At 37.4% G+C, this 20992-nt stretch overlaps 2 protein-coding genes across 2 annotated transcripts in view; both read left to right on the top strand.

The window, feature by feature from the left end:
• LOC135769018 (uncharacterized) overlaps positions 1 to 20992 on the top strand; it is a 178654-nt gene that overhangs the window by 114544 nt on the left and 43118 nt on the right. The window lies entirely within an intron of this gene.
• On the top strand, positions 1658 to 20194 carry LOC135769024 (uncharacterized). The gene is made up of 3 exons (XM_065278389.2): positions 1658 to 1788; positions 15090 to 15301; positions 15686 to 20194. The coding sequence occupies exons 2-3, from the start codon at positions 15220 to 15222 to the stop codon at positions 16729 to 16731; spliced, it is 1128 nt and encodes a 375-aa protein (XP_065134461.1). The 5' UTR covers positions 1658 to 1788; positions 15090 to 15219; the 3' UTR covers positions 16732 to 20194.

Below are 20992 nucleotides of genomic sequence, written 5' to 3'. Positions count from 1 at the left end.
AAAGCATAAAATGTGTAGGATCAGTTTGATTCACTTATGTGCATTTGTGTACAACATACATAAGTCAGCATTTAATGCTGTTGTTCTTTGTTGTTAAAGCATACGTATGTGTTGAAACATAAACAAAGGTTAATAAAATGTGACATTCTAAACTTCTGACATACTGATATTTATCTTACCAATTTCTGGTCTCCAGAGCAAACAGAAAAATCTTGTCTTTACAGTTCTGATACTTATGGAGGGCACTGTATTGTGTATGTGTGTGTCTGTGTCTGTGTGTGTGTGTGTGTGTGTGTGTGTGTGTTTGTTTGTTTGTTTGTGTGTGTGTGTTTGCGCGTGTGTTATTTTTTCATGAGTAACTAGTAACTCGCTACTTACTATTTTCATTGCATACTTTTTACTTCTACTTGAGTAATTATTTATTTAGTTACTTGTACTTTTACTTGAGTAAAGTTTTTGGCTACTCTTTCCACCTCTGTTAAAATCTCCATGAATCTACGCTGAGTTTGCCACGTTTAAGCCTAAATAATCAGACAGATAGCAGCTAGCTATTATATAGTAGTCAACATTTGAAGTGGATCAAAAACATTCATCAAACTTGTCCTAAGACAAGAACGGGTACTGGGTATTGGTTTTAAGACAACTTTTAGGAAAGGTTTTGATCCACTTCAAATGTTGACTAGTGTAGCTTGCAGACAAGCAGCCTAGGCTACAATTTTTTTGGTAGGCATTAGGGAAACATGTATGCTGATTTTAATAAAGACCCTGTTATTCTCAGTCCTTCATATAGGCCGTGATTTAAAAAAAAAAATTGGGGGGGGGCCTTTGTTTAGGTCAGAGCAACTGCCCCTAAAAATTCCTGTGCACGTCCCTGTATTCAAAGTATAACACTGGGCTACCATTTAAACATTACAGTAGGTTAAGAAAGAAAAATGTTCATACAATCCCCTATTCAGCAGTCAATAGCAAACAAAAAAATTACATTTAATTTTGACAAAAAAAAATCTTTAACTGTTTTTGGCACTGTATAGTATATTGATCACAATCATCAGAGACCAAACAGTCAAATGTAGTTTTAACAACCGTCATCTCTACCTATCTAAACCACAAGACTTTTAGCCTCTTTATGATATATATGCATGTGTTTGTGTATAATCTGCATTTGTTTTTTTTGTTTTTTTGTGGTCCAGAAGAACAGACTAAATGTTGAATTGAAATAAAAAAGCAAGGGAAAGTTGTGTTGTTTTATTGTCTTTTCAAGTGAAAACACCCCATACTTACTAAACTACCTGCTGTTTTTAACATAGCTAATAGTCAGCATTGACATGTGAACCCATTTGAAGCACTAGTAATCCAGATTTGATAATCTGAAAAAGTGTGTATCTGGATCAGGGTGATCCAGTCAAATTTTGCTTTGAAAAACCAGGACAAAAGTGAGATATAAAATGTATTTAGTTGTATTGGTGGGAAATTATTAGAATATTTGTGTATGTGTGTATTTGGTTAATGTTTTTAATTTATTAAATTTTTGTATAATCGAGAAGGAATCCATGAGTAAGGGAGTAGACCTATTATCAGATCCACGCTCTGGAGCAGAGGGGGCGGTAATGCGCCTATAAACTGGATGCCAACAGCCGTTAAAAGAGAAGAAGAAGAAGAATGAGGAGAAAAGACGTGATTTTCGCGTTTCTTTGAGGATTTATAAACGAAAATCTTGCCTGCAATCAGAAGTACTGCCCGCATTTTTACCCCGAGGAGGTGACTCGTTATTACTTCGGACTGTTTCATGTAAGTTTGGAGAATAGGGGCTACACAAATGTTTGTGATTTAAATAGGATGAGGCTTGTAAAATGCAGGTACTAAGTAAGTTACTTTGCTTTTAAAATGACGTTTTTCTTTTACTTTACTATATTATAACATCATACTTTTAAATCCACTACATTTCATACACTTTGATATAGTACAGTTACTTGAGTAGTGAGTAAAAGTTCTTCCTTACTTAAAATAATTGGTAAAATTTTAAAACAATTTTAAAACGTTAAAACACACGAAACAGATCCTGCTAGAATACCTTTTCTGAACTTTATGACTTCCCTTACGAAAAAAAAACATGGTTTTGCTGATAGTAATCAATCTAACTACACTTTTACCACAATAAAATGGTTATTTCGTAAGGGTTGGTGGCTTTCATTGACTGTAGGTCGGTTCCTCCCGTGTTCACACAGATGTAAGAACAAGTTTTGACATCTAAAATGTGTCACATTACATTTCATGACTAAAAACATCTTCAATTTGATTACACTTTAAAGTTTTATGAAACATCGATACATTGTCATTTTTTTGTGTGTCCAAGTAAGATTTTTCACATGTTCAGATGCTCTTGAGATACAGTTAAAGATAGCAGATGGATATTTACACCTTTTGCACTTAAATCTTTGAATGTCAAAACAAATTCATCATAATGGCTGGGTGTTCATTGTGGCTCCTGCGAAAATGTTAGTATAACTGACAATTATCAGGAAAAATTAAATTTAGTTGCACTTGATAGTGACCCTAGCAACTTGAACCCACCTGTGGTCAGTGGACGATACATTTACTTCTCTTTTCAGTGTTTCTTTGCAGTTTGTAAAATAATAGCTCTGAATTCTTGTTAAATCTGTTGGTACAATGTATCGCACAACAGCCGTTTTCTATAGACGCATTTTTCCTTTGATTTCACACTGTACACAAATTCTGTCTTTTACTCAATTCAATTCAATTTTATTTATATAGCGCTTTTCACAATAGTTAATTGTTTCAAAGCAGCTTTACATTAATAGAAGCAGTAAAAGCACAGAATTTCGGGCACAGGGGTCGAGGACGAGACAGGGAGAGAAAAACAAAATCATATTACCGTAGGGGCCGTTCACATGTAATGCAAGTGTCACACAGTGATGTGGTTTAATCAGCTTAGTTTCAGACAGACTAACTATTGCGGCATAATTATATTATCCACAGTTGAGGATTTTGCAAATTGGGGGCCCACTGCGACGGTATATATGGCAACTAAAGGTCACCTTCCGATCTTTAAGAGAAAATGAAACCTGTCGACCCGTTTGACTAAGGCCTGTAACCCCACTGTCGTCGTTAATGCAGGTTCAGTGGCAAACGGGTTTGTATGGCATACTATTCACAAGACACACGAAAACGCCAAAATCGCAACCCGACCATACGTGCCAACACATTTGACTAAGGCCAGAGGCCCCACTGTCGTCATTAATGCAGGTTCAGTGGCAAACGGTGACAAACTATTTAATGCAATTCATTTTGAAGTGTTTATGCAGATAAGGGTTTTATTTATTTGGTTGGTCTGTGTTATGACCGTGAGTGCTTTGTTCTGTACAAATAACTATTGCGAGTTAAGTACCTTTACTAGACAAATTATGTGAATGCTTTGTTGAAGAGAAAAGTTTTAAGTCTAGATTTAAAATGATCGACTGTGTCTGATTCTCGGACATCGGTTGGTAAATCATTCCAGAGCTTAGGACACTTTTGATAGTCTAGGGATAATCAAGAGACCAGAATTTTGTGACCGTAATGTGCGTGATGGATTGTATGTATGTATGCATGCATGTATGTATGTATGCATGTATGTATGTATGTGGCTGCTAGGCCATTTAAAGCTTTGTAGGTGATTAGTGATATTTTAAATTGTATGCAATATTTAACTGGTAGCCAGTGTAAAGATGCCAGAATTGGGCTTATGTGGTCATACTTCTTAGATCGAGTAAGTACCCTTGCAGAAGCGTTTTGAACTAGCTGAAGCTTGTTTACTTGATTTGCATGGCATCCCCCGAGTAGTGAGTAACAATAGTCTATTCTAGAGGTCATAAAAGCAAGGATAAGCTTCTCTGCGTCAGATGTAGACAGTATATGGCGTATTTTCGAGATATTTCTAAGATGGAAGAATGCTGTGCGGCAGACGTTGGCGATATGACTATCGAAGGATAAGTTGCTGTCGAAAATCACACCTAAGTTCCTAACCGTGGAAGATGGCACCACAGTGCAGCCATCTATGTGCAACTTGTAATCTGACATATTATGTTTGTAGCGATTCGGTTCAATAATAAGTATCTCTGTCTTATTGGAGTTGAGCTTAAGAAAGTTATGTGCCATCCAGTCACTAACATCGCTAATGCAGTCTGTTAGCTTAGAAAACGTGTGTGTTTTGCTGGGATGTGAGGAGATGTAAAGCTGGGTCTCATCCGCATAGCAGTGAAAACTTATGTTATGTTTCCTGATAATGTCTCCTAGGGGTAACATATAAAGAACACAGTGTTTCCGCTATATACATTCAACCGTGGCGGCCCGCCACTCCTAAAACATCCCCGCCACGCCTGCGGTTGTGGATAGAAGGGATACAGCAAACGAAATCTCGTTGGATGAGCACTGTTTTATCCTAATCCTTTAACCAAACCCAACTCTAAACACAAAATTTCACACGATTGTAGGATGTATTTGTATCTAATTTAGCCAGAACCGCTGTTTTCATCCTAATAATCCTACCTCCAAATCTAATCCTTAACTTTTCGGCATTTGCTGTATCCCTTCTAGACAAAACCCACAGCGGCAGCTCGCAAAAAAGCTACCGAAATGTCCGCTCTGCGAGACTGGCTGTCTAGAAATAAATTCCTTTCCGGATTTGCGTTGTTCACTCATTTATAAATAAATGTCCTAAAATATCATAATTTCCTCCATGGGCTTAGTTTCATGCACGAATAGATTTAAATCAACAGAGGATTATTAAGCTACGTTTCTGTTTGAGAAATAATAATTAAATAAATAAGCCTATACGAAATATGTTGCACTTAAATAATTATTAAATTGACAAAACGAATAAAAAAATATTTGAGTTTCTGTTCTTTTTTTGTGACGCGCTCTAAAACCAAACCAGCAGAAAGCACGTCATGTTTTTAATGATTATAAATAAGCACAAGGTTTTCTCCTTATTGTGAGTTTACACAAATAAAAATACATCATTTGAAGTTTCGAATGTTGTTTTACTTTTATCTTTATGACTATAAATTTAGGGTAATTTAAGCTGCAAGGTCATCATGCATATGATGTTCACCGGCGCATATCTACACCAACACAGCGCAGGGCTGCGAGAAAAGACATTATTAAACTTTTGATTTGACATATTACGAGTTTTTTGGACATTCATTTGGAATCACTGTACTCATATTATCAACTTATCTGGCCATTAGTTATTCAGTATAGATAACCGCAGCGCGCTGCTGACCGCTCAGCTGTCAGTCAATCGTCTGTGCTTTAGATCGACACTCACCAAGTTTCACATTAAATAAGATATTTGTCCAAAAACAAAAGGCTAAATACTGAATACTACTTATATGCGACTGCAAGACATTAATAGTCGAATCTGTTTGTAAGGAAACTTACATTATTCCCGTGGAAGAGAAGAACGTTGGTAATAGAAACTTGAGGCAGACTGTGAGACTGCTTTATCTGTTTTCAGACGAAACAGCAGGGTCGGGGTACCCGCGGGTGAACCGCATAATATTTGATCTAACGGGTGTAATAGGCTATTTGCGTGTCATTTGTGTTGTAGATGCAGGTCGGGACTCAATAGACAAGAGTAAAATGCGGGTCTAACATCCAAGACCAAAATTCGACTCGTTTTTAAATGTCCCGTGCTTATTTGTGTTTAAGATCTGTCTGAAGACCGATAAAGGTTTATATTTAACTGCACGATTTGCGGTGTGACCGGCTCGGGGTCACAGTCTTTATGTCAAATGGTACGGGTGTGAAATAAAATTGCTGCTGATGTCAGATAACTGGTCGGTTGTTCTGTCAATCACAGCGGTGCGGATTATCAAACAGGACTGCATGACTTTGTAACAGCTCTGTACGCTAAACACGAGGACGAACTTGCAATGCACACTACATTAAAACTACAATGAAATATCCGAACTACGTACGTAGCTGTGTAAAGTTTTTTTAAGAAAATACAGTTTAGATCAAACATAGAAAAGCAATATGCTATAAATATAAGGAAAAGTAAATGACAGCGTGAAAATTATAAAAAAATACATGTTAGTTTACTATAGCCTATATTCTACATAAATTTTTTTTTTTACATTTATAATCATCATGGGCGCCCCCTGCCGCCACAGCTGAAAAAAATCCTAGAGGAAACACTGGAACAGGATAGGACCTAAAACCGATCCCTGCGGTACACCGTATTTAACCAGGGAGTGATATGACTCTTCCTCGTTTACATAAACAAAGGGATAGCGATTGGTTAGATACGACCTAAACCAGGCTAACGCCTGACCACTGATGCCAACATGATTTTCTAGTCTATTGAGTAAGATTGTGTGATCTATTGTGACAAAGGCTGCACTAAGGTCTAGTAATATAAGAATTGAGATTTCACCACGATCGGATGTTAATAGGCGGTCATTTGTAAATCTAAGCAACGCTGTCTCTGTGCTATGGTGGGGCCTGAATCCTGATTGGAACTTCTCATATGTACTATTATTTGTCAAGAATGTGCGTAACTGGCTTGCCACTACCTTTTCTAATATTTTCAAGAGAAAAGGGAGATTTGAGATTGGTCTAAAGTTATTAAGCTCTCCCTGATCACGCTGTGTTTTTTTAATCAGCGGTTTAATAACTGCTAGTTTGAAAGCTGTTGGAACGTATCCTATTTCTAGCGATGAGTTAAAGATATTTAGAACCGGGGTTGACACTACAGGGAATACCTCTTTAAGTAGTTTTGTGGGAACGGGGTCTAATATACAGGACGATGATTTGGATGATGTGACTAGTTTAGAGAGCTCATCTATTGTAGTAGGTTTAAATGAATCAAGATGTTCGTATGGTAGTCTAGTGTTAAGTGAACTAATGGGTAGAGTGGTGGTTGCCTGGGTAGCTACGATGTTTTCCCTAATAGCCGTAATTTTGTTAGAAAAGAAGTTCATGAAGTCGTTACTATTGTGTTGAAGTTTACTATTGGTTTCTGTTTGTTTTTTGTTTCTGGTCAGTTTTGCAACTGTGCTAAAGAGGAAACGAGGGTTATTATGATTCTCATTTATAAGCTTGCTAAGATAGGTAGATTTGGTGGTTTTAATAGCCTGTCTGTAGTGTTTAACACTCTCTTTCCATGCTACACGCCATACCTCTAACTTTGTGCTTCTATAATTTCTTTTTTTAAGGGCTGCGGTGTGATGGTCATACCATAAAGCTGGCGGTTTTTCTTTGATTCTCTTTTTTCGAATGGGAGCAAGTTGCAAGATGCTCCGAGCAACGGCATCCAATGTGTTAGAACAGAAATTGTTTAGGTTTTCTAATACAATATCTAGATCGTCACAGTTATCTGTTACATGTTTAATTTGGGACAGGTCTGGAAGAGTGCTAACAAAGCTATCTTTAGTGGTGGAAATTATTGTTCTGGCTAATCTGTAGCATGTTGTGGATTGAGTGATCCTATCGAGAAGTACAGTGTATGACACAAGGTAATGGTCAGAAACTGCATCACTCTGAGGTGATATTTCGATGTCATTAATATTGAGTCTGAGTGACAGAATTAAGTGTGCTTACGAGTACCACTCACTGGGCGTAACCGCAGTCCCTCTTGCCGAAGTTGACGTCACGTGCATACCCTCTATTCTGCTGTTGCACGTAAATTATTTTTACTTACATTTACAACAGTGCAAAAACAGCAGTGGAACTTAAAGCTACAGTCAGCAACTCTGGAGGATTGAGATGATTTCAAATATTTACAATTTTCATGCACTTCCCACATTACCACCGAGCAGTGGCGGCAAATGACTTCTTTTTTCGAGGACGCTCGATGTGAAGTTCATCACAACATGTATGTACCTTGTCGTGTGTAGTGTTGCTTTCGTCAACGAAAAGTATGACGAAATATAGTCGTCAACGAACCTTTTTCACGTGACGAAAACGAGACGAGACGTAATGAAAATGCTGGTCATGTGACGATGACTATAATAAAATGTATAATGCAATATTGTTGACGAATAAAAACGAGACTAAAAGTGGTTTACAAAATAAAAACTAAGCTAAAATGTCTCTTAATTTTCGTTGACCAAAACGAGACGAGACGAAATGTTATAACGTTATTTCGTCTTTTACCCATCTCAGCATCTCCGCGCCCCCACCACCTGACTGCAGGTGATCGCGTGTGTTGTTAGCGCTGCATAGATCAATCAAAACATGAAAGTACTGCGAGAGTGAGTAGAAAGCATGCGGAGCAGTCTGCTCTCGCGATGCTTTGATATCATACGCCTCCATTTGCACGTTAATGGGCATTTCAAACAGTGTACGCGGCAACCGCGAGACATGCGGAAAGCGGAGAAATGGGGGCGGTTACAGAGGTGAAGCGGAGTTGGTCCACAAGCCTTGCTCGTGCACCTAAGATCCTATCCCTTTTACGGACACGACTCTTCATGGCAGTCGCTGTTGAAGATAAACACATTTCCACTAAATGCTGCACAAAACGCTTCCACTGCATGAGAGAAGCTGTAGCCACGCGGCGATTCCGACCGGGAAGATGCAGCATTCTGGCTCCAAATGTAAAAGAAAAGTCCAAAATAAATCCCGTGCATCACTTTCAGGTCAGTTCAACAAGCCTGTTGAAATCTATAGCTTTGATTGCTGACACCACCAGTATAACAATGTACAAATTTATATCATGTAACAGTTGTTTAAATGACATTGTGCTGCGTTGCGTTTTGAAACATTGTAAATATATCTATGCTAAAGACATTCGTTGTTTTGTATATGCTTAATAACTACACTTATTTATTATTTAAATAAACAAAACATACTTCGCTGAATACTTGAGTATTAAATCAATCAAACACCTGTACTGTTGAGAACATAACCATACATACCAACTTTGCTTTTCTTAATAGACATCTGATGTTTTCTTAAAGCTGACTTTTAATTTACTTACAAGAAAAACATTTAGTAATTCTCCAAAATTGCTTGGATTTATACTGACATTTAAGATCAGCTTTGTCACATTAGATTAAGCCAAAGTCCATTAGCTACACTGGTGGTAACGTACAGATGCAGAAATATAAACTATAATAATATATAATTACATATGTATGATTGTAGTTTGTGCTGCTTTCAAAATACAATTATAAATGTTAACAATAGCATATTTCTATTCTCACACATACTATAGTTGTGTGTGACCCATTTGACCTTGTGTGTGTGTGTGTGTGTGTGTGTGTGTGTGTGTGTGTGTGTGTGTGTGTGTGTGTGTGTGTGTGTGTGTGTGTTTGCTTAGACTACTTTTGTTTTGATTATGTAGACTTTTATGTAGACTCCTACGAACAGTCAAGTCACTCACTCAGAGGATAGTAAAATAAATATCTATTCAAATCAGAGCATCTTCCATGTCTGGAATGGATGTATTCTTGGGTCTGTAAGGTAACAATAATATAACTTTTGTTTAAAATGGGTTTGGCTAAAAGAAAATATTGTTTTGTCTATAATACTATTAGGTCATTATACTATATGGGTTAAATAGAATGCATTACTAAAAAGAGACTAAATACAATTTCACTGACTAAAACTAGACTAAAATGTCATCAGTTTTCGTCGACTAAAACTAGACTAAAATAGTAATGGATAAGTCTGACTAAAATAAGACTAAAATGGCAAGAATTTTAGTAGACTAAAACTTGACTAGACTAAAAAAAGTATGACGTGACTAAAACTAATAAAAACTAAAATGACAGCTTGACACAAAGACTAGACTAAAACTAAAATGAAAACAGGCTGCCAAAAACAACACTAGTCGTGTGTGGTTCGTAATTTCAAAATATGTGTTCTGCGCTTTGAGAGATTGTGTGTGCATCACGTGTCATGCCAAAATAAGTGCCTGCTGCAGACGCGTCTAAAGGGTTTATGATAAAAGAGACGCTCGCGTTTGCCAGATACTCGCATAATCTCATGCGTAATCAGAGTGTACTGTTAAGGAGTGTCTAGCGTGTATTTTGGGAACGTGAGCGTCTCTTATAATAAACGGTTTTGACGCATGTGCAGCAGGCACTTATTTTGACAAAACACGTGATGCACACAGGATCTCTCGACACACAAGACACACATTTTGTAAAAGAGAACCACACACGTGACAATCCGAACAATTATTTTGAATTTGCGCATCCTCGGATGAGCAGTCACGAGCTGCCACCGAGCAACCTCCCATCAGGCTCGTCCTCGACGAGCATTCGACTTAATGCGGTGCAGAAAGAAATGAAAGGCAGATGACGTCAAAGTACCGTTGAGTTGAAATTAGACTTCTCTGTATGATTTCTCTAGTCACTTTTACGTCATCTGCCTATCAGTTCTATTGGTGCCACATAAAGTCAAACAAGCCTAATGTAACGCGCATGTGGGGGAGGGTGGATCTGTGGCATGTGCAAGAACTGTGATTGACAGGCAGATTTTACACAAAATTAAAAAACTCTTTTTTGATGTCATTCAATTGGGAAGTAGAAGGCTGTAGTCCAAACCGGCAGAGATGTATAAAGTACTAGCGACCCAGACTTAAGTAAAAGTACAAGTGCTCTATCAAAAAAGTGACTTGAGTAGAAGTTGAAGTGCTCTTTAAGCACAGCACTTAAGTGGAAGTACTAAAGTATTAAACATGCTTTGTACTTAAGTATTGCAAGTAGTTTATTTTAAAATATACTACTCAAGTACTGAAAGTAAAAGTACAAGTATTGTGTAATGTAGTTATTAAAGAAAACAGTCAAAAGTTTGAATATAATATTGTTTATATTATTTCAAATGTTTAAGCTAAAGGACACTTACAATTCCTTTGGCTGTAGCAGGAGTACAAGGACATGAATGTTCAGATAATTCAGATTAATTTAACTGATATGGCGATAGAGAATTCAGAATTAATGAAATATTAGTCGATAAAATGGTAATAGGTAAAGGTACAAGGTGTTTCATTGAATTTAGGTTTCCTTCTTTCGCGCACACTCGCCCTTTCTTGCGCATTCTCTCTCTCTCTGTCTTTCTCGCGCACTTTGGTTCTCTCTTCGCTTCACATTTGTCAACAACCCTGGCTCATATTTGTGAGTGAGAGGTTGGGAGGGGTCGCCCTTTACTATCTCCAATTGGTTCAGACCACCATGTGACCATGATTCGTAACATTTGAGAGTAACGAGTAACTATGCAGCACATAAAAAATTTATTGGAGTAAAAGTATTAAACTCAAAGAAAAAATGTACTGAAGTAAAAGTGGAAGTAGGAGAAAAAAATAATACTTCAGTAGAGTACAGATACTGTCTTTTAGTACTTAAGTACAGTAGTGAAGTAGTTCTACTTCGTTACTATACATCTCTGCAAACCGGCCATTCGCTGTAGGCTTTAAAGGGGAATTCTGTTAAAGAAAATATATCACCTGGCACTGAACTTTGAGCCTTATAATTTAACAGGTATTATTTATGCTATTATAGCAACATTACACACTAACTAAAGGTTGAAAAATGGGATCAGGAAGAACGTGAGTATGTTTACATGTACACCAATAATCTGGGCCCGGTTCCCCAAAACGTTCTTATCGCTAAGTAGTTCTTAACCTATTCCTTTACCTCTCTCTTAACTCTATGGCACGATTCCCAAAAGGTTCGTACGCTAAGTATATCTTCTGTAAGTCACACTTTCGTAAGGTTGGTCTGGACCATTCGTAGGCTCTCTCTTACCGTTGTTTGAGGGCAAAACGCTATCGCCACAGTCTTTAGAAATCAGCGCAGCGCAGTACAAGTCAAACTATGCTATGCTGACAATGATTTTATGTTATGGACATTTTTAAGACTTATAATAAAATATGTTTGCAATGGATACAGGACTATTTATGCAGTTGACTTTATTTGGTATCAGAACTATTGAATCAAAGACGGCGCCGGTGTTTGTTCCTCATTGAAGTCTGTTCCCTATATGTTTATTGCGTTTTCATCACCTTACATTTATAATTTATTTAGAAAGATTAAAGATTTCAATTGGTTACACTAAAAAGCAATAATATCATGTATTCTATTATACAATTTATTAAATATTTCATATTTGACAGTTTTATGTCTTTTAACATATAGCCTGTCTTTTTCTTTTCTTTTTTCTCTACTGTTTGTTTTAAAAATGTTATGTTTCCAAACATAATTATTATATATTAAACATATAATATGATTCATACTGTAAAAATAATTGACTTATAATCAAGAACAGTCAAGATACATTACATAAATGCACACACATACATCTCAGTAGCCATTAAAACTTTCAATGTATATAAAGAATAAACATATAATGTCATAAAAATGCTATAAAAACACTAAACTAAAAGGAAACATAGGGGGAATAGACTTCCACACAACACCGGCCGCGTAACTGTTTAGTCCATGCCAACTTTTTATTCGTCAACCCTTAAACCTTTTGACATTTTGCCTGACGTGGCTAAAAAAAAAAATCGCCTTCCAAGACAGTTCATTATGGAGCTGCTAGATCTTCTCAGACCATATTCTCTATCTAACTAGGTTGCTTTTTATTGAAAACATTAATGGTAAGCAATACTGCATTAAACAGAAATACTGCAGCTGCTTGCCAATCAATTCTGATTGTTAAGTACATTAACATTCGTATAAAAGTGTATTACATATTTTTTTAAAGTCAAAACCCTTGTCAAGAAGCGGCACAAGTGGCACAATGGGATAAGGAGGGTGGATAAATAGCGAGGGATACCCGGTTCGTCTACCCGTATTACTGACAATTTGATCATTTAATTAATAGTCTATATTTTACGGATAACTTAAATTATGTTAAAATAAATGTGACTGGAATAATTTGAGTAATGTTCCATTTGTATATAACGTGTTGTCTTTCTTAACGACGTAATGCACATTCGCGTGAAGTGGAAAATCGATCCCTGAGTGATCGATCGCAAATAATTCAGTACCTTCACTTGGGACAGCACCATTGTACGTCGAACTTAGAGGCTGCGTGTTAAGAAGCTTCCTAAGAGACACTTCGGGGAACACACTTAGGAAGATCAACAACTTTGGTAAGATATATCTTTTTGAGTCTTCTTAGCACGCTAAGAGTGAACGTTATCGGGGAACCGGGCCCTGATTATTTCTAATAATCAGAGTAAGGACTTAATCGCAGTAAGACATTTACATGACTGGAGCTAACCTCTTCACTCCTGTTTACATGCAGTTTTTATTTTAGGATTATTCAGTAGGGATGTGCATCGATGCATCGCGCTCCCATTAAAAAGAACTGTCTACAATTGATTCAGAATTGTAAGGCTCCGATTCAGTGTTTCATGCACAGCTTGTGCATGTACTACGGCTCCATAATCAGTAGGAAGTCCTTATCAATCTAAAATCATTGCAAGTTTGACTCGTTTATAACGTGCATTTAAAAAAGCAACACTTGTCAAACACAATCATTTAAAATATTCTTTATTATCATGAAAATACCTGAAACAATCTGAAGAACAGCGATATAAATATTCCTTTAGACATTTCCTGGAATAGTGTTTGGTATGCTACTTCTTCTGTGGCACAAATGGTGATTCTAAGCGAGAGTGCCCCCTGGCTTTTGGATGTTGCTGCATTTCACCGTAATTCATTCAAATTCATTCATTGAGAAAACGCGCATTTGCCCGATTAAAGCTGCCTTTCCACTGCACACGACAAACGACGGCCGATAAGCCGGAAGTCATTCATTTCCTATGGAGAGTCGCAAAGCGGATGCGTGAGGTGCCGACCATCTGCGGATGCGTAAATATCAGATCCGTTTTGACGGTTGGATGCGTTAAAAAATTTGAACTTGTGCGACTAAACCGCATGCGATATGCCGACCGGAAGTTATGTATTTCATTGTATTCCAATCACAAACTGTGTGTGAGGTGAAAATTATTAATCCTTTTGGTTAAACTTTATTAGTTACACTTGAATCCTTAAAAAAAGACTATTGATTACTGATAATAAATACATTATTAATTTAATTTGTGTATGTAATTATTTTAATCTTGTCTTTATATGTTCTCTCAAAAAAATATTGGCAATCTTTGTCATATATGCATAGCTGTTTATTGTTTCATTCATTTGCGTTCATTTATTTATTCCACCATGGTAAAAAATATTAGAATGAAGCCTCTTGCGCTGGAATGATCTTCCCTCCCATATACGATTAAACAGAAACTTCATTACGACTGCCACTAGGGGGAGAACTCCGACTGTCGTTTGCGTATGTCGTGTGCAGTGGAAAGGCGGCTTTATTGTCACAACCCTATTATTCAGACAGTCCAATGCAGAGCACAAATGATGAACTCTCATACTGTCCTTTGTTTTAATTTACTTGCGTTCAATGACAGACATGTTCTTATGGACGCATTTCATTATTCGGTGCCGTGGTGAAGACAGAAATATTATGACAGTTAGGGCTGGGACGCTTGTGAGATGTCTTCAGGTTCGTGTTAATGCAAACAGCCAGCAGATGCGGAGTTAATGCGCTATTTGCAAGGGAAGGCAGCTGATATCAGTGATGACCTGCTGGCTTGGGGGCGGAACAATGAGGCAAGATATTGGTCGTTTCTCAGTCCGAAAACTGTAGCCTCCGGAGTTTGCATTTGCAAGCTGCATACGTCATCTTATTTCATAAAATTAACAATAATAAAGTTGACTATTATTCTTTGTTAATCATACATTGTTGTAATATGCTCAACACCGGCTCTCATTGAAAATGAATGACTTCCGGCTACATTGAGCTCTAACCTAAAAATAACCCACATGGAACATTCTGGAAAATGTATCTTTAGGTTATCGAATGAAACCTAAAAATAGCCTACAGGGAATGTTCTGAAAGGAGGAGGAAACCTAAGCCTTGCTCAAGGATTGGGCGCAATATTCATTTTGGTGGGGGGTTTTCAGCCCAAAACCGATAATGCCATTTTCGACTGAAATTTTCAACGACCCAAATTTTTGTGCACCCCTTCCTCTATGAATGTTTTACTGACAAAGCCTCTCTAAAATCTCCAGCCACACCCATTAAGTGATTGAGATCTTCAGTGAAGCTCCTCCTACAACAATCCACCAATAAATGCTGGAGTCAAACACACAGAGAAATCACTCCATGTGTGACAACTGAAATCTTCATGACATATTGTAGATGCTGGTGAAAGAGGAGCTTGAGAAGATGACAGATCCACAACCATGCAGAATAAAGAATGAAGATACTGAGGAACAAATAGGTTGGTGTCTATTTTTCAGTCTTTATTATTGATGGTTGAGGAATAATCATAAAAACATTGAGAAACATGAGGGGAAAATAAACTAAAATCCATGAGATGATAACGTTCTGCATCTATAATAGATTCAGTAGAATTAGATTGAAACATCAGGTAAAGAGTTTTATCCAAAGCAACCTTCAGTGGATTAAATGACTGTGATCTCCATGCAATGCTCTTCTACAGTTAAACTACAAGAGCAGATATTAACAATAGAAATGATATAATGTACTTCACATGAAAGATAACACATAACAGACCCACGCCATGTTGCTTTTTTCAAAGAATCTCAAATGTGTTTTGTCACTCTGGTTTATCAGTTTTAACGATTTACTGTCTTCATTTTAGATATGATAGAAGTGAAAGAGGAGAGTCAAGCTGAAGTGGATGAGAAACATCAGAATCTAAAAATAATCCATAACGTTTCACAGAAAGGAACTCTGAGAACAGAAGACATAAAGTGTGAAAATAGTTTCAGTGAAGATGAACGCCCTGCAGATCACAAGAGGACTCACAGTGAGAAGAAACCTTTCACATGTCAACAGTGTGGAAAGAGTTTCAGATCTAAAAGTAAACTTGAGACTCACCTGAGAACTCACACTGGAGAGAAACCATACACTTGTCATCTTTGTGGAAATAGTTTCACAGTTAAATCTAGCCTTACGAAACACATGGGAATTCACACTGGAGAGAAACCATACACATGTCAACAGTGTGGAAAGAGTTTCAGATCTAGAAGTAAACTTGAGACTCACCTGAGAACTCACACTGGAGAGAAACCATACACGTGTCATCTTTGTGGAAATAGTTTCACAGTTAAATCTAGCCTTACGAAACACATGGGAATTCACACTGGAGAGAAACCATACACATGTCAACAGTGTGGAAAGGGTTTTACATCTTCAAGTTACCTTAAGAAACACATTATAACTCACACTGGAGTGAAACCGTTCACATGTCTTCAGTGTGGAAAGGGTTTCAGAGACAGAAGTGACCTTGAGATTCACATGAGACTTCACACTGGAGAGAAACCGTTTGCATGTCCTCAGTGTGGAAAGACTTTTACATCTACAGGTTACCTTATGAAACACATGAGGACTCACACTGGAGAGAAACCTTACACATGTCTTCAGTGTGGAAAGACTTTTACATCTACAGGTTACCTTATGAAACACAAGAGAGTTCACACTGGAGAGAAACCTTACACGTGTCCTCAGTGTGGAAAGATTATTAAAACAAAAGGTTACCTTGAGACTCACATGAGACTTCACACTGGAGAGAAACCGTTTGCATGTCCTCATTGTGGAAAGAGTTTTATGTGGGAAACAAGTCTCAGAAATCACCAGCGCTTACATTCTGAAGAAAAGACATTCAACTCTTCTGTGCAGTTATGAGTTTATTATGAATCAGAAGATACACACGAGTGGTCATGAGTGCATATGTAAAGTCTTACCGTGGGTTCACACCAGCCACGTTTGAGGCGTCAAAATCGCGTCTAGTTTGCCGCTTGAACATTATGGGGCGGTTTCCCGGACAGGGATTAGACTAGTCCTAGACTACAACATTTTTAAGAGCTGTACAAACTAAAAAACAAATTGCACTTACATATCTTAAAATAAATCAGTGCTCTTTGTTTTGCCTCAAAATGCACACAGGTATTTTTTTTTTAGTTAGGCATGTTTGTTAAAACTAGTTATATTTCATAATTAAACTAAGGCCTAGTCCTGGATTAAGTTTATGCCTGTCAGGGAAACCACCCCTTTGAGTTTACTCACTTCATTCGAATGTGAAATTCTAGTCATCGAGACTTTCGGAAATTTGCGTCATGGGAGGGGCTTCTGCGACTCCGTTCGCTTTCTGTAATCACTTCACTACTAGAGCAAGCTCCTGATTGGTTAACGCAGCACGATTTTCCGCCAAAGTACAAATTTTTCAACTCGCTCATTTGCCGCGGCAACTCCCAATTCAAAAGACAGAATCGCGTCATACACGCCGCACTAAACGCCTCATTCGCACCGTGAGACCTCGCACGTCTTCATATTGACTTAACATTAAAATCGCTCTTGCTTGACTGGTCTGAACGCATCATTAAGCTAGGGCCCACCAAAAGATGTATTAAATCTTATCAGACCAGAGACCACAAACATGATGAGAAAAAATACACTTTATTGCCAAAAGTTTTGGGACACCTGCCTTTATATGCACATTAACCTAAATGACATCCCATTCTTAATCCATATGGTTTAATATTGAGTTGGTCCACCCTTTGCAGCTATAACAGCTTCAACTCTTCTTGGAAGACTTTCTACAAGGTTTAGGAGTGTGTTTATGGGAATTTTTGACCATTCTTCTAAAAGCACATTTATATGGTCAGACACTGATGTGGGACGAGAAGGTCTAGCTCGTAGTTTCCACTCTAATTCATCCCAAAGATGTTCTACTGGATTGAGGTCACGACTCTGTGCAGGCCAGTCAAGTTCCTCCACACCAAACTCGCTCATTCATGTCTTTATGGACCTTGCTTTGTGGACTGGTGCACCGTCATGTTGGAACAGGAAGGGGCCATCCCAAAACTGTTCCCCCAAGTTTGGAGCATGAAATTGTCCAAAATGTCTTGGTATGATGAAGCATTAAGAGTTCCTTTCACTGGAAGTGATTGAAACACCTGAATTCAATGATTTGGAGGGGTGTCTCAAAACTTTTGGGAATATAGTGTATAGGATTTATCAGTTTTGTTCCTATAGTATGTGGATTGCCAGTAGGGTGGCCATTCGTGCCAGTTCCGCCGGACACGTCCCGAACATGTTTTCGGGTTCGTTCTCCAGAAGTCGCACGCATACGTCATCGAGGTTCTCACATTTCAGTTAAAATGCATTAGAAAATTAAGATTTATTTCTTTTAAGACATAGAATCATTGTAGTTTCATTCTTACCTTGAAATGTAACGGTTGCTTTTCTGAAATTAAACCCGAAATATTAAACCTTGATGACGGATGCGGTCGACCAACGCGACTTCCGGAGAACGAACCCGAAAACATGTTCGGGACGTGTCTGACGGAACTGGCACGAATCGCCACCCTAATTGCCAGTATGTGGTCATCACAGCACACCTCATATCTTTGTTGTTTGTGAGTCTTGACAGAGAACATAGAAGTCTTGCGATGTCTCTCGTGGTCAAACATGACTTCACAGTAAACAAACATGATGGAAAACGGTCATAAAGAAATGTCATTAATACTGTGGACTGCACCTCACTTTGGGCTGTTTCTGCTGCACCATAACTGCAGCTGTTATTGTTTCATCTTTCATCAGCTCGCTTTCTGTTTCATGGTCTTTTGGGGGTCTATATGATTCCAGACCCTCTTCAAATAGTTAAAAACATATGCCGTGTTATTTTTTATTCTAAAATTTTATGACCGTTTCTATTTATCAGATCATTTTACAAATGTTTTTTCTTGATTATCCATTACATGTGATGCTGACCCCAGTAATAAAAGTTATAACTGTATGACCACTAAAATGATTGTCACATGCTTTGAATCTGTTCGGGACACAGAACACTGTTATCGTAGCATTAATAGTTGTGTTCAAAAATAGCATTGTACTAATAAAAGTGAATAAAGTGCTAAACATGTTTATTTACTTATTTTAACACTGTTAAAAATGTCTGTAGAAATTACAGTATTATTGTCTGCTGTTTGCCAGTAACTTACTGTAGATTTAAATTTGTTATTTACTTGCAACAGTTTGTTCAACTTTAAATCACTATTAACAAGTCTTTGTCTTTACAGAATAAAACTATTAAATAAGAGCCTCATGAAAAGCATTCTGGAAACCAAAATCTGAATGAAAAAAACAGAAAAAGGTTGATGAGGTTCCCAGAATGCTTTGCATGAGGCTCTGAAAGGTTTTTTCTTGAAAGGTTTGTTTCATTTGTGCAAATAACCTCACAGTGAAAAAATCAATAGTGTTAATAGAGCTGTTAACAGACCAATCAGTCTTCATGAAATGTTTTTGTCTCAGTCACATCGTTGTTAATAGAGCTGTTGATAAATATCATTATTCCAGACTGATAGTTCACATTTACACCCAATTCCTTAATAGTGATCTGATCTCTTAAAGGTGACATAGAATGGTTGAACGGAGTATTTATCCTTGTTCTGTGATGTGACATGTAGACAAAAAAATGTTTGTTTGGGTCTGTAATGCCTTAGAAGCTTCCTACAAACCTCTCTCAGATAGCTCTATTAGGGTGGGGGATTTCAAACAAGTGGTTTTGCACCTATTTGGCTCCCCCTACTGGCTTAACTTGCAATCTCATTACTGATTGGCTGACTTTGCTGCCACTCAAAAAATGTAGCCAATTATTTTAAAGTGGATGGGCAGTTGGATGCCTGTGATGTCATAAGCATCAGTTTTTCAGATTGGGCTGTTTTCTGGCTGACATTTCTAAAAGAGGAATTTCTATGAGACTGAGATGTTTAGCATGTTTAGCACTTTTTGTATGTTTGTGAATGTGGGTAGACTACCATTATTCAACAAAGACAAGGTAAAAATGTTTTTTCATTCTCTGTCCCCTTTAAGATCTGAAAAAATTACTCACAAAGCAAATGTTGCTGATTTAAATAAGATGAGGCTTGTAAAATGCAGTTGTTAAGTACCAAGTAGTGTTGCTTTTGATTTTCAAGTATCTACTTTGTGTTTTTCTTTTACTATATTATGTTTTCATACACACAAAATGTTTGAATACTACAATTTTACTGCATTACCCCATTGCATTAAAAAGATGGCTATAACTTTTGTGTACATTTTACTTTTTTGTACTGAATTTCTTTAATATATTTTCATCTAATGCCACATCCACAATATATTTTAAATAAAAAATACTTTGTATTCAAATGAACGTAAAACTACAAGTAGTAAGCGTCTGTATTGCTTCTGCATTACATTATGTAAACAGTTTTTATGTTAATGAACTACACAGATATCATCTATCAGTTAATGTACACATCTTGTAAATCTGAATGAATGTAATGAGCTTATTAACATCGTAAAATACAGTGCAGAGCTGAAGCACGCCACCATTTCATTAAAATGAGACTAAAGCGATCACGAATTCATGTACAGATTGGGGAATAAATTACAATCTTTAGTGGGGATGGGCAGAAGTTTTGTCTAACTAAAGCCGTTTCTCAATACCAAGTATGCCAAACTCGGATTTGTGTCCTTCGTAGTTCAAACTTGCAAGTTCAGACCTATGGTCCAGACTCGGAAGAAGGAACTCCTGACGCGAAATGCATTATGGGAAACTTCGCTGTCATAAGTCCACACAAGTCTCCTCCGATGCATCCTCGATAAAATGAGCAGTTCAAGAACACATCCGGGGATTTTATGTGAACTTGGGCTTGATGCAAACTTTGAATTGGAACAGTACTTGGGCCGCGACTGATGACGTTTCACAAGTCCACAAGAACGCAAGTACAGACAAGAACGCATATTGAGAAACGGCTTAAATCTTTCCTAAAGGGTTACTTTACCTGATATTTAACTCTGATATTATACAAACTGTGCCGTCTCTTTGAGGAGCATACTCACTTTAGCATTTTAATGGGAGGCACTTCTACATATCACTGCATTATTGTCAAATGTGATTCTC

The sequence above is a fragment of the Paramisgurnus dabryanus genome, chromosome 3, assembly GCF_030506205.2.
Source record: "Paramisgurnus dabryanus chromosome 3, PD_genome_1.1, whole genome shotgun sequence".
NCBI lineage: Eukaryota > Metazoa > Chordata > Actinopteri > Cypriniformes > Cobitidae > Paramisgurnus > Paramisgurnus dabryanus.
Note: the sequence above shows the minus strand (reverse complement) of the source record. Positions and strands in the feature narration are given on the sequence as shown.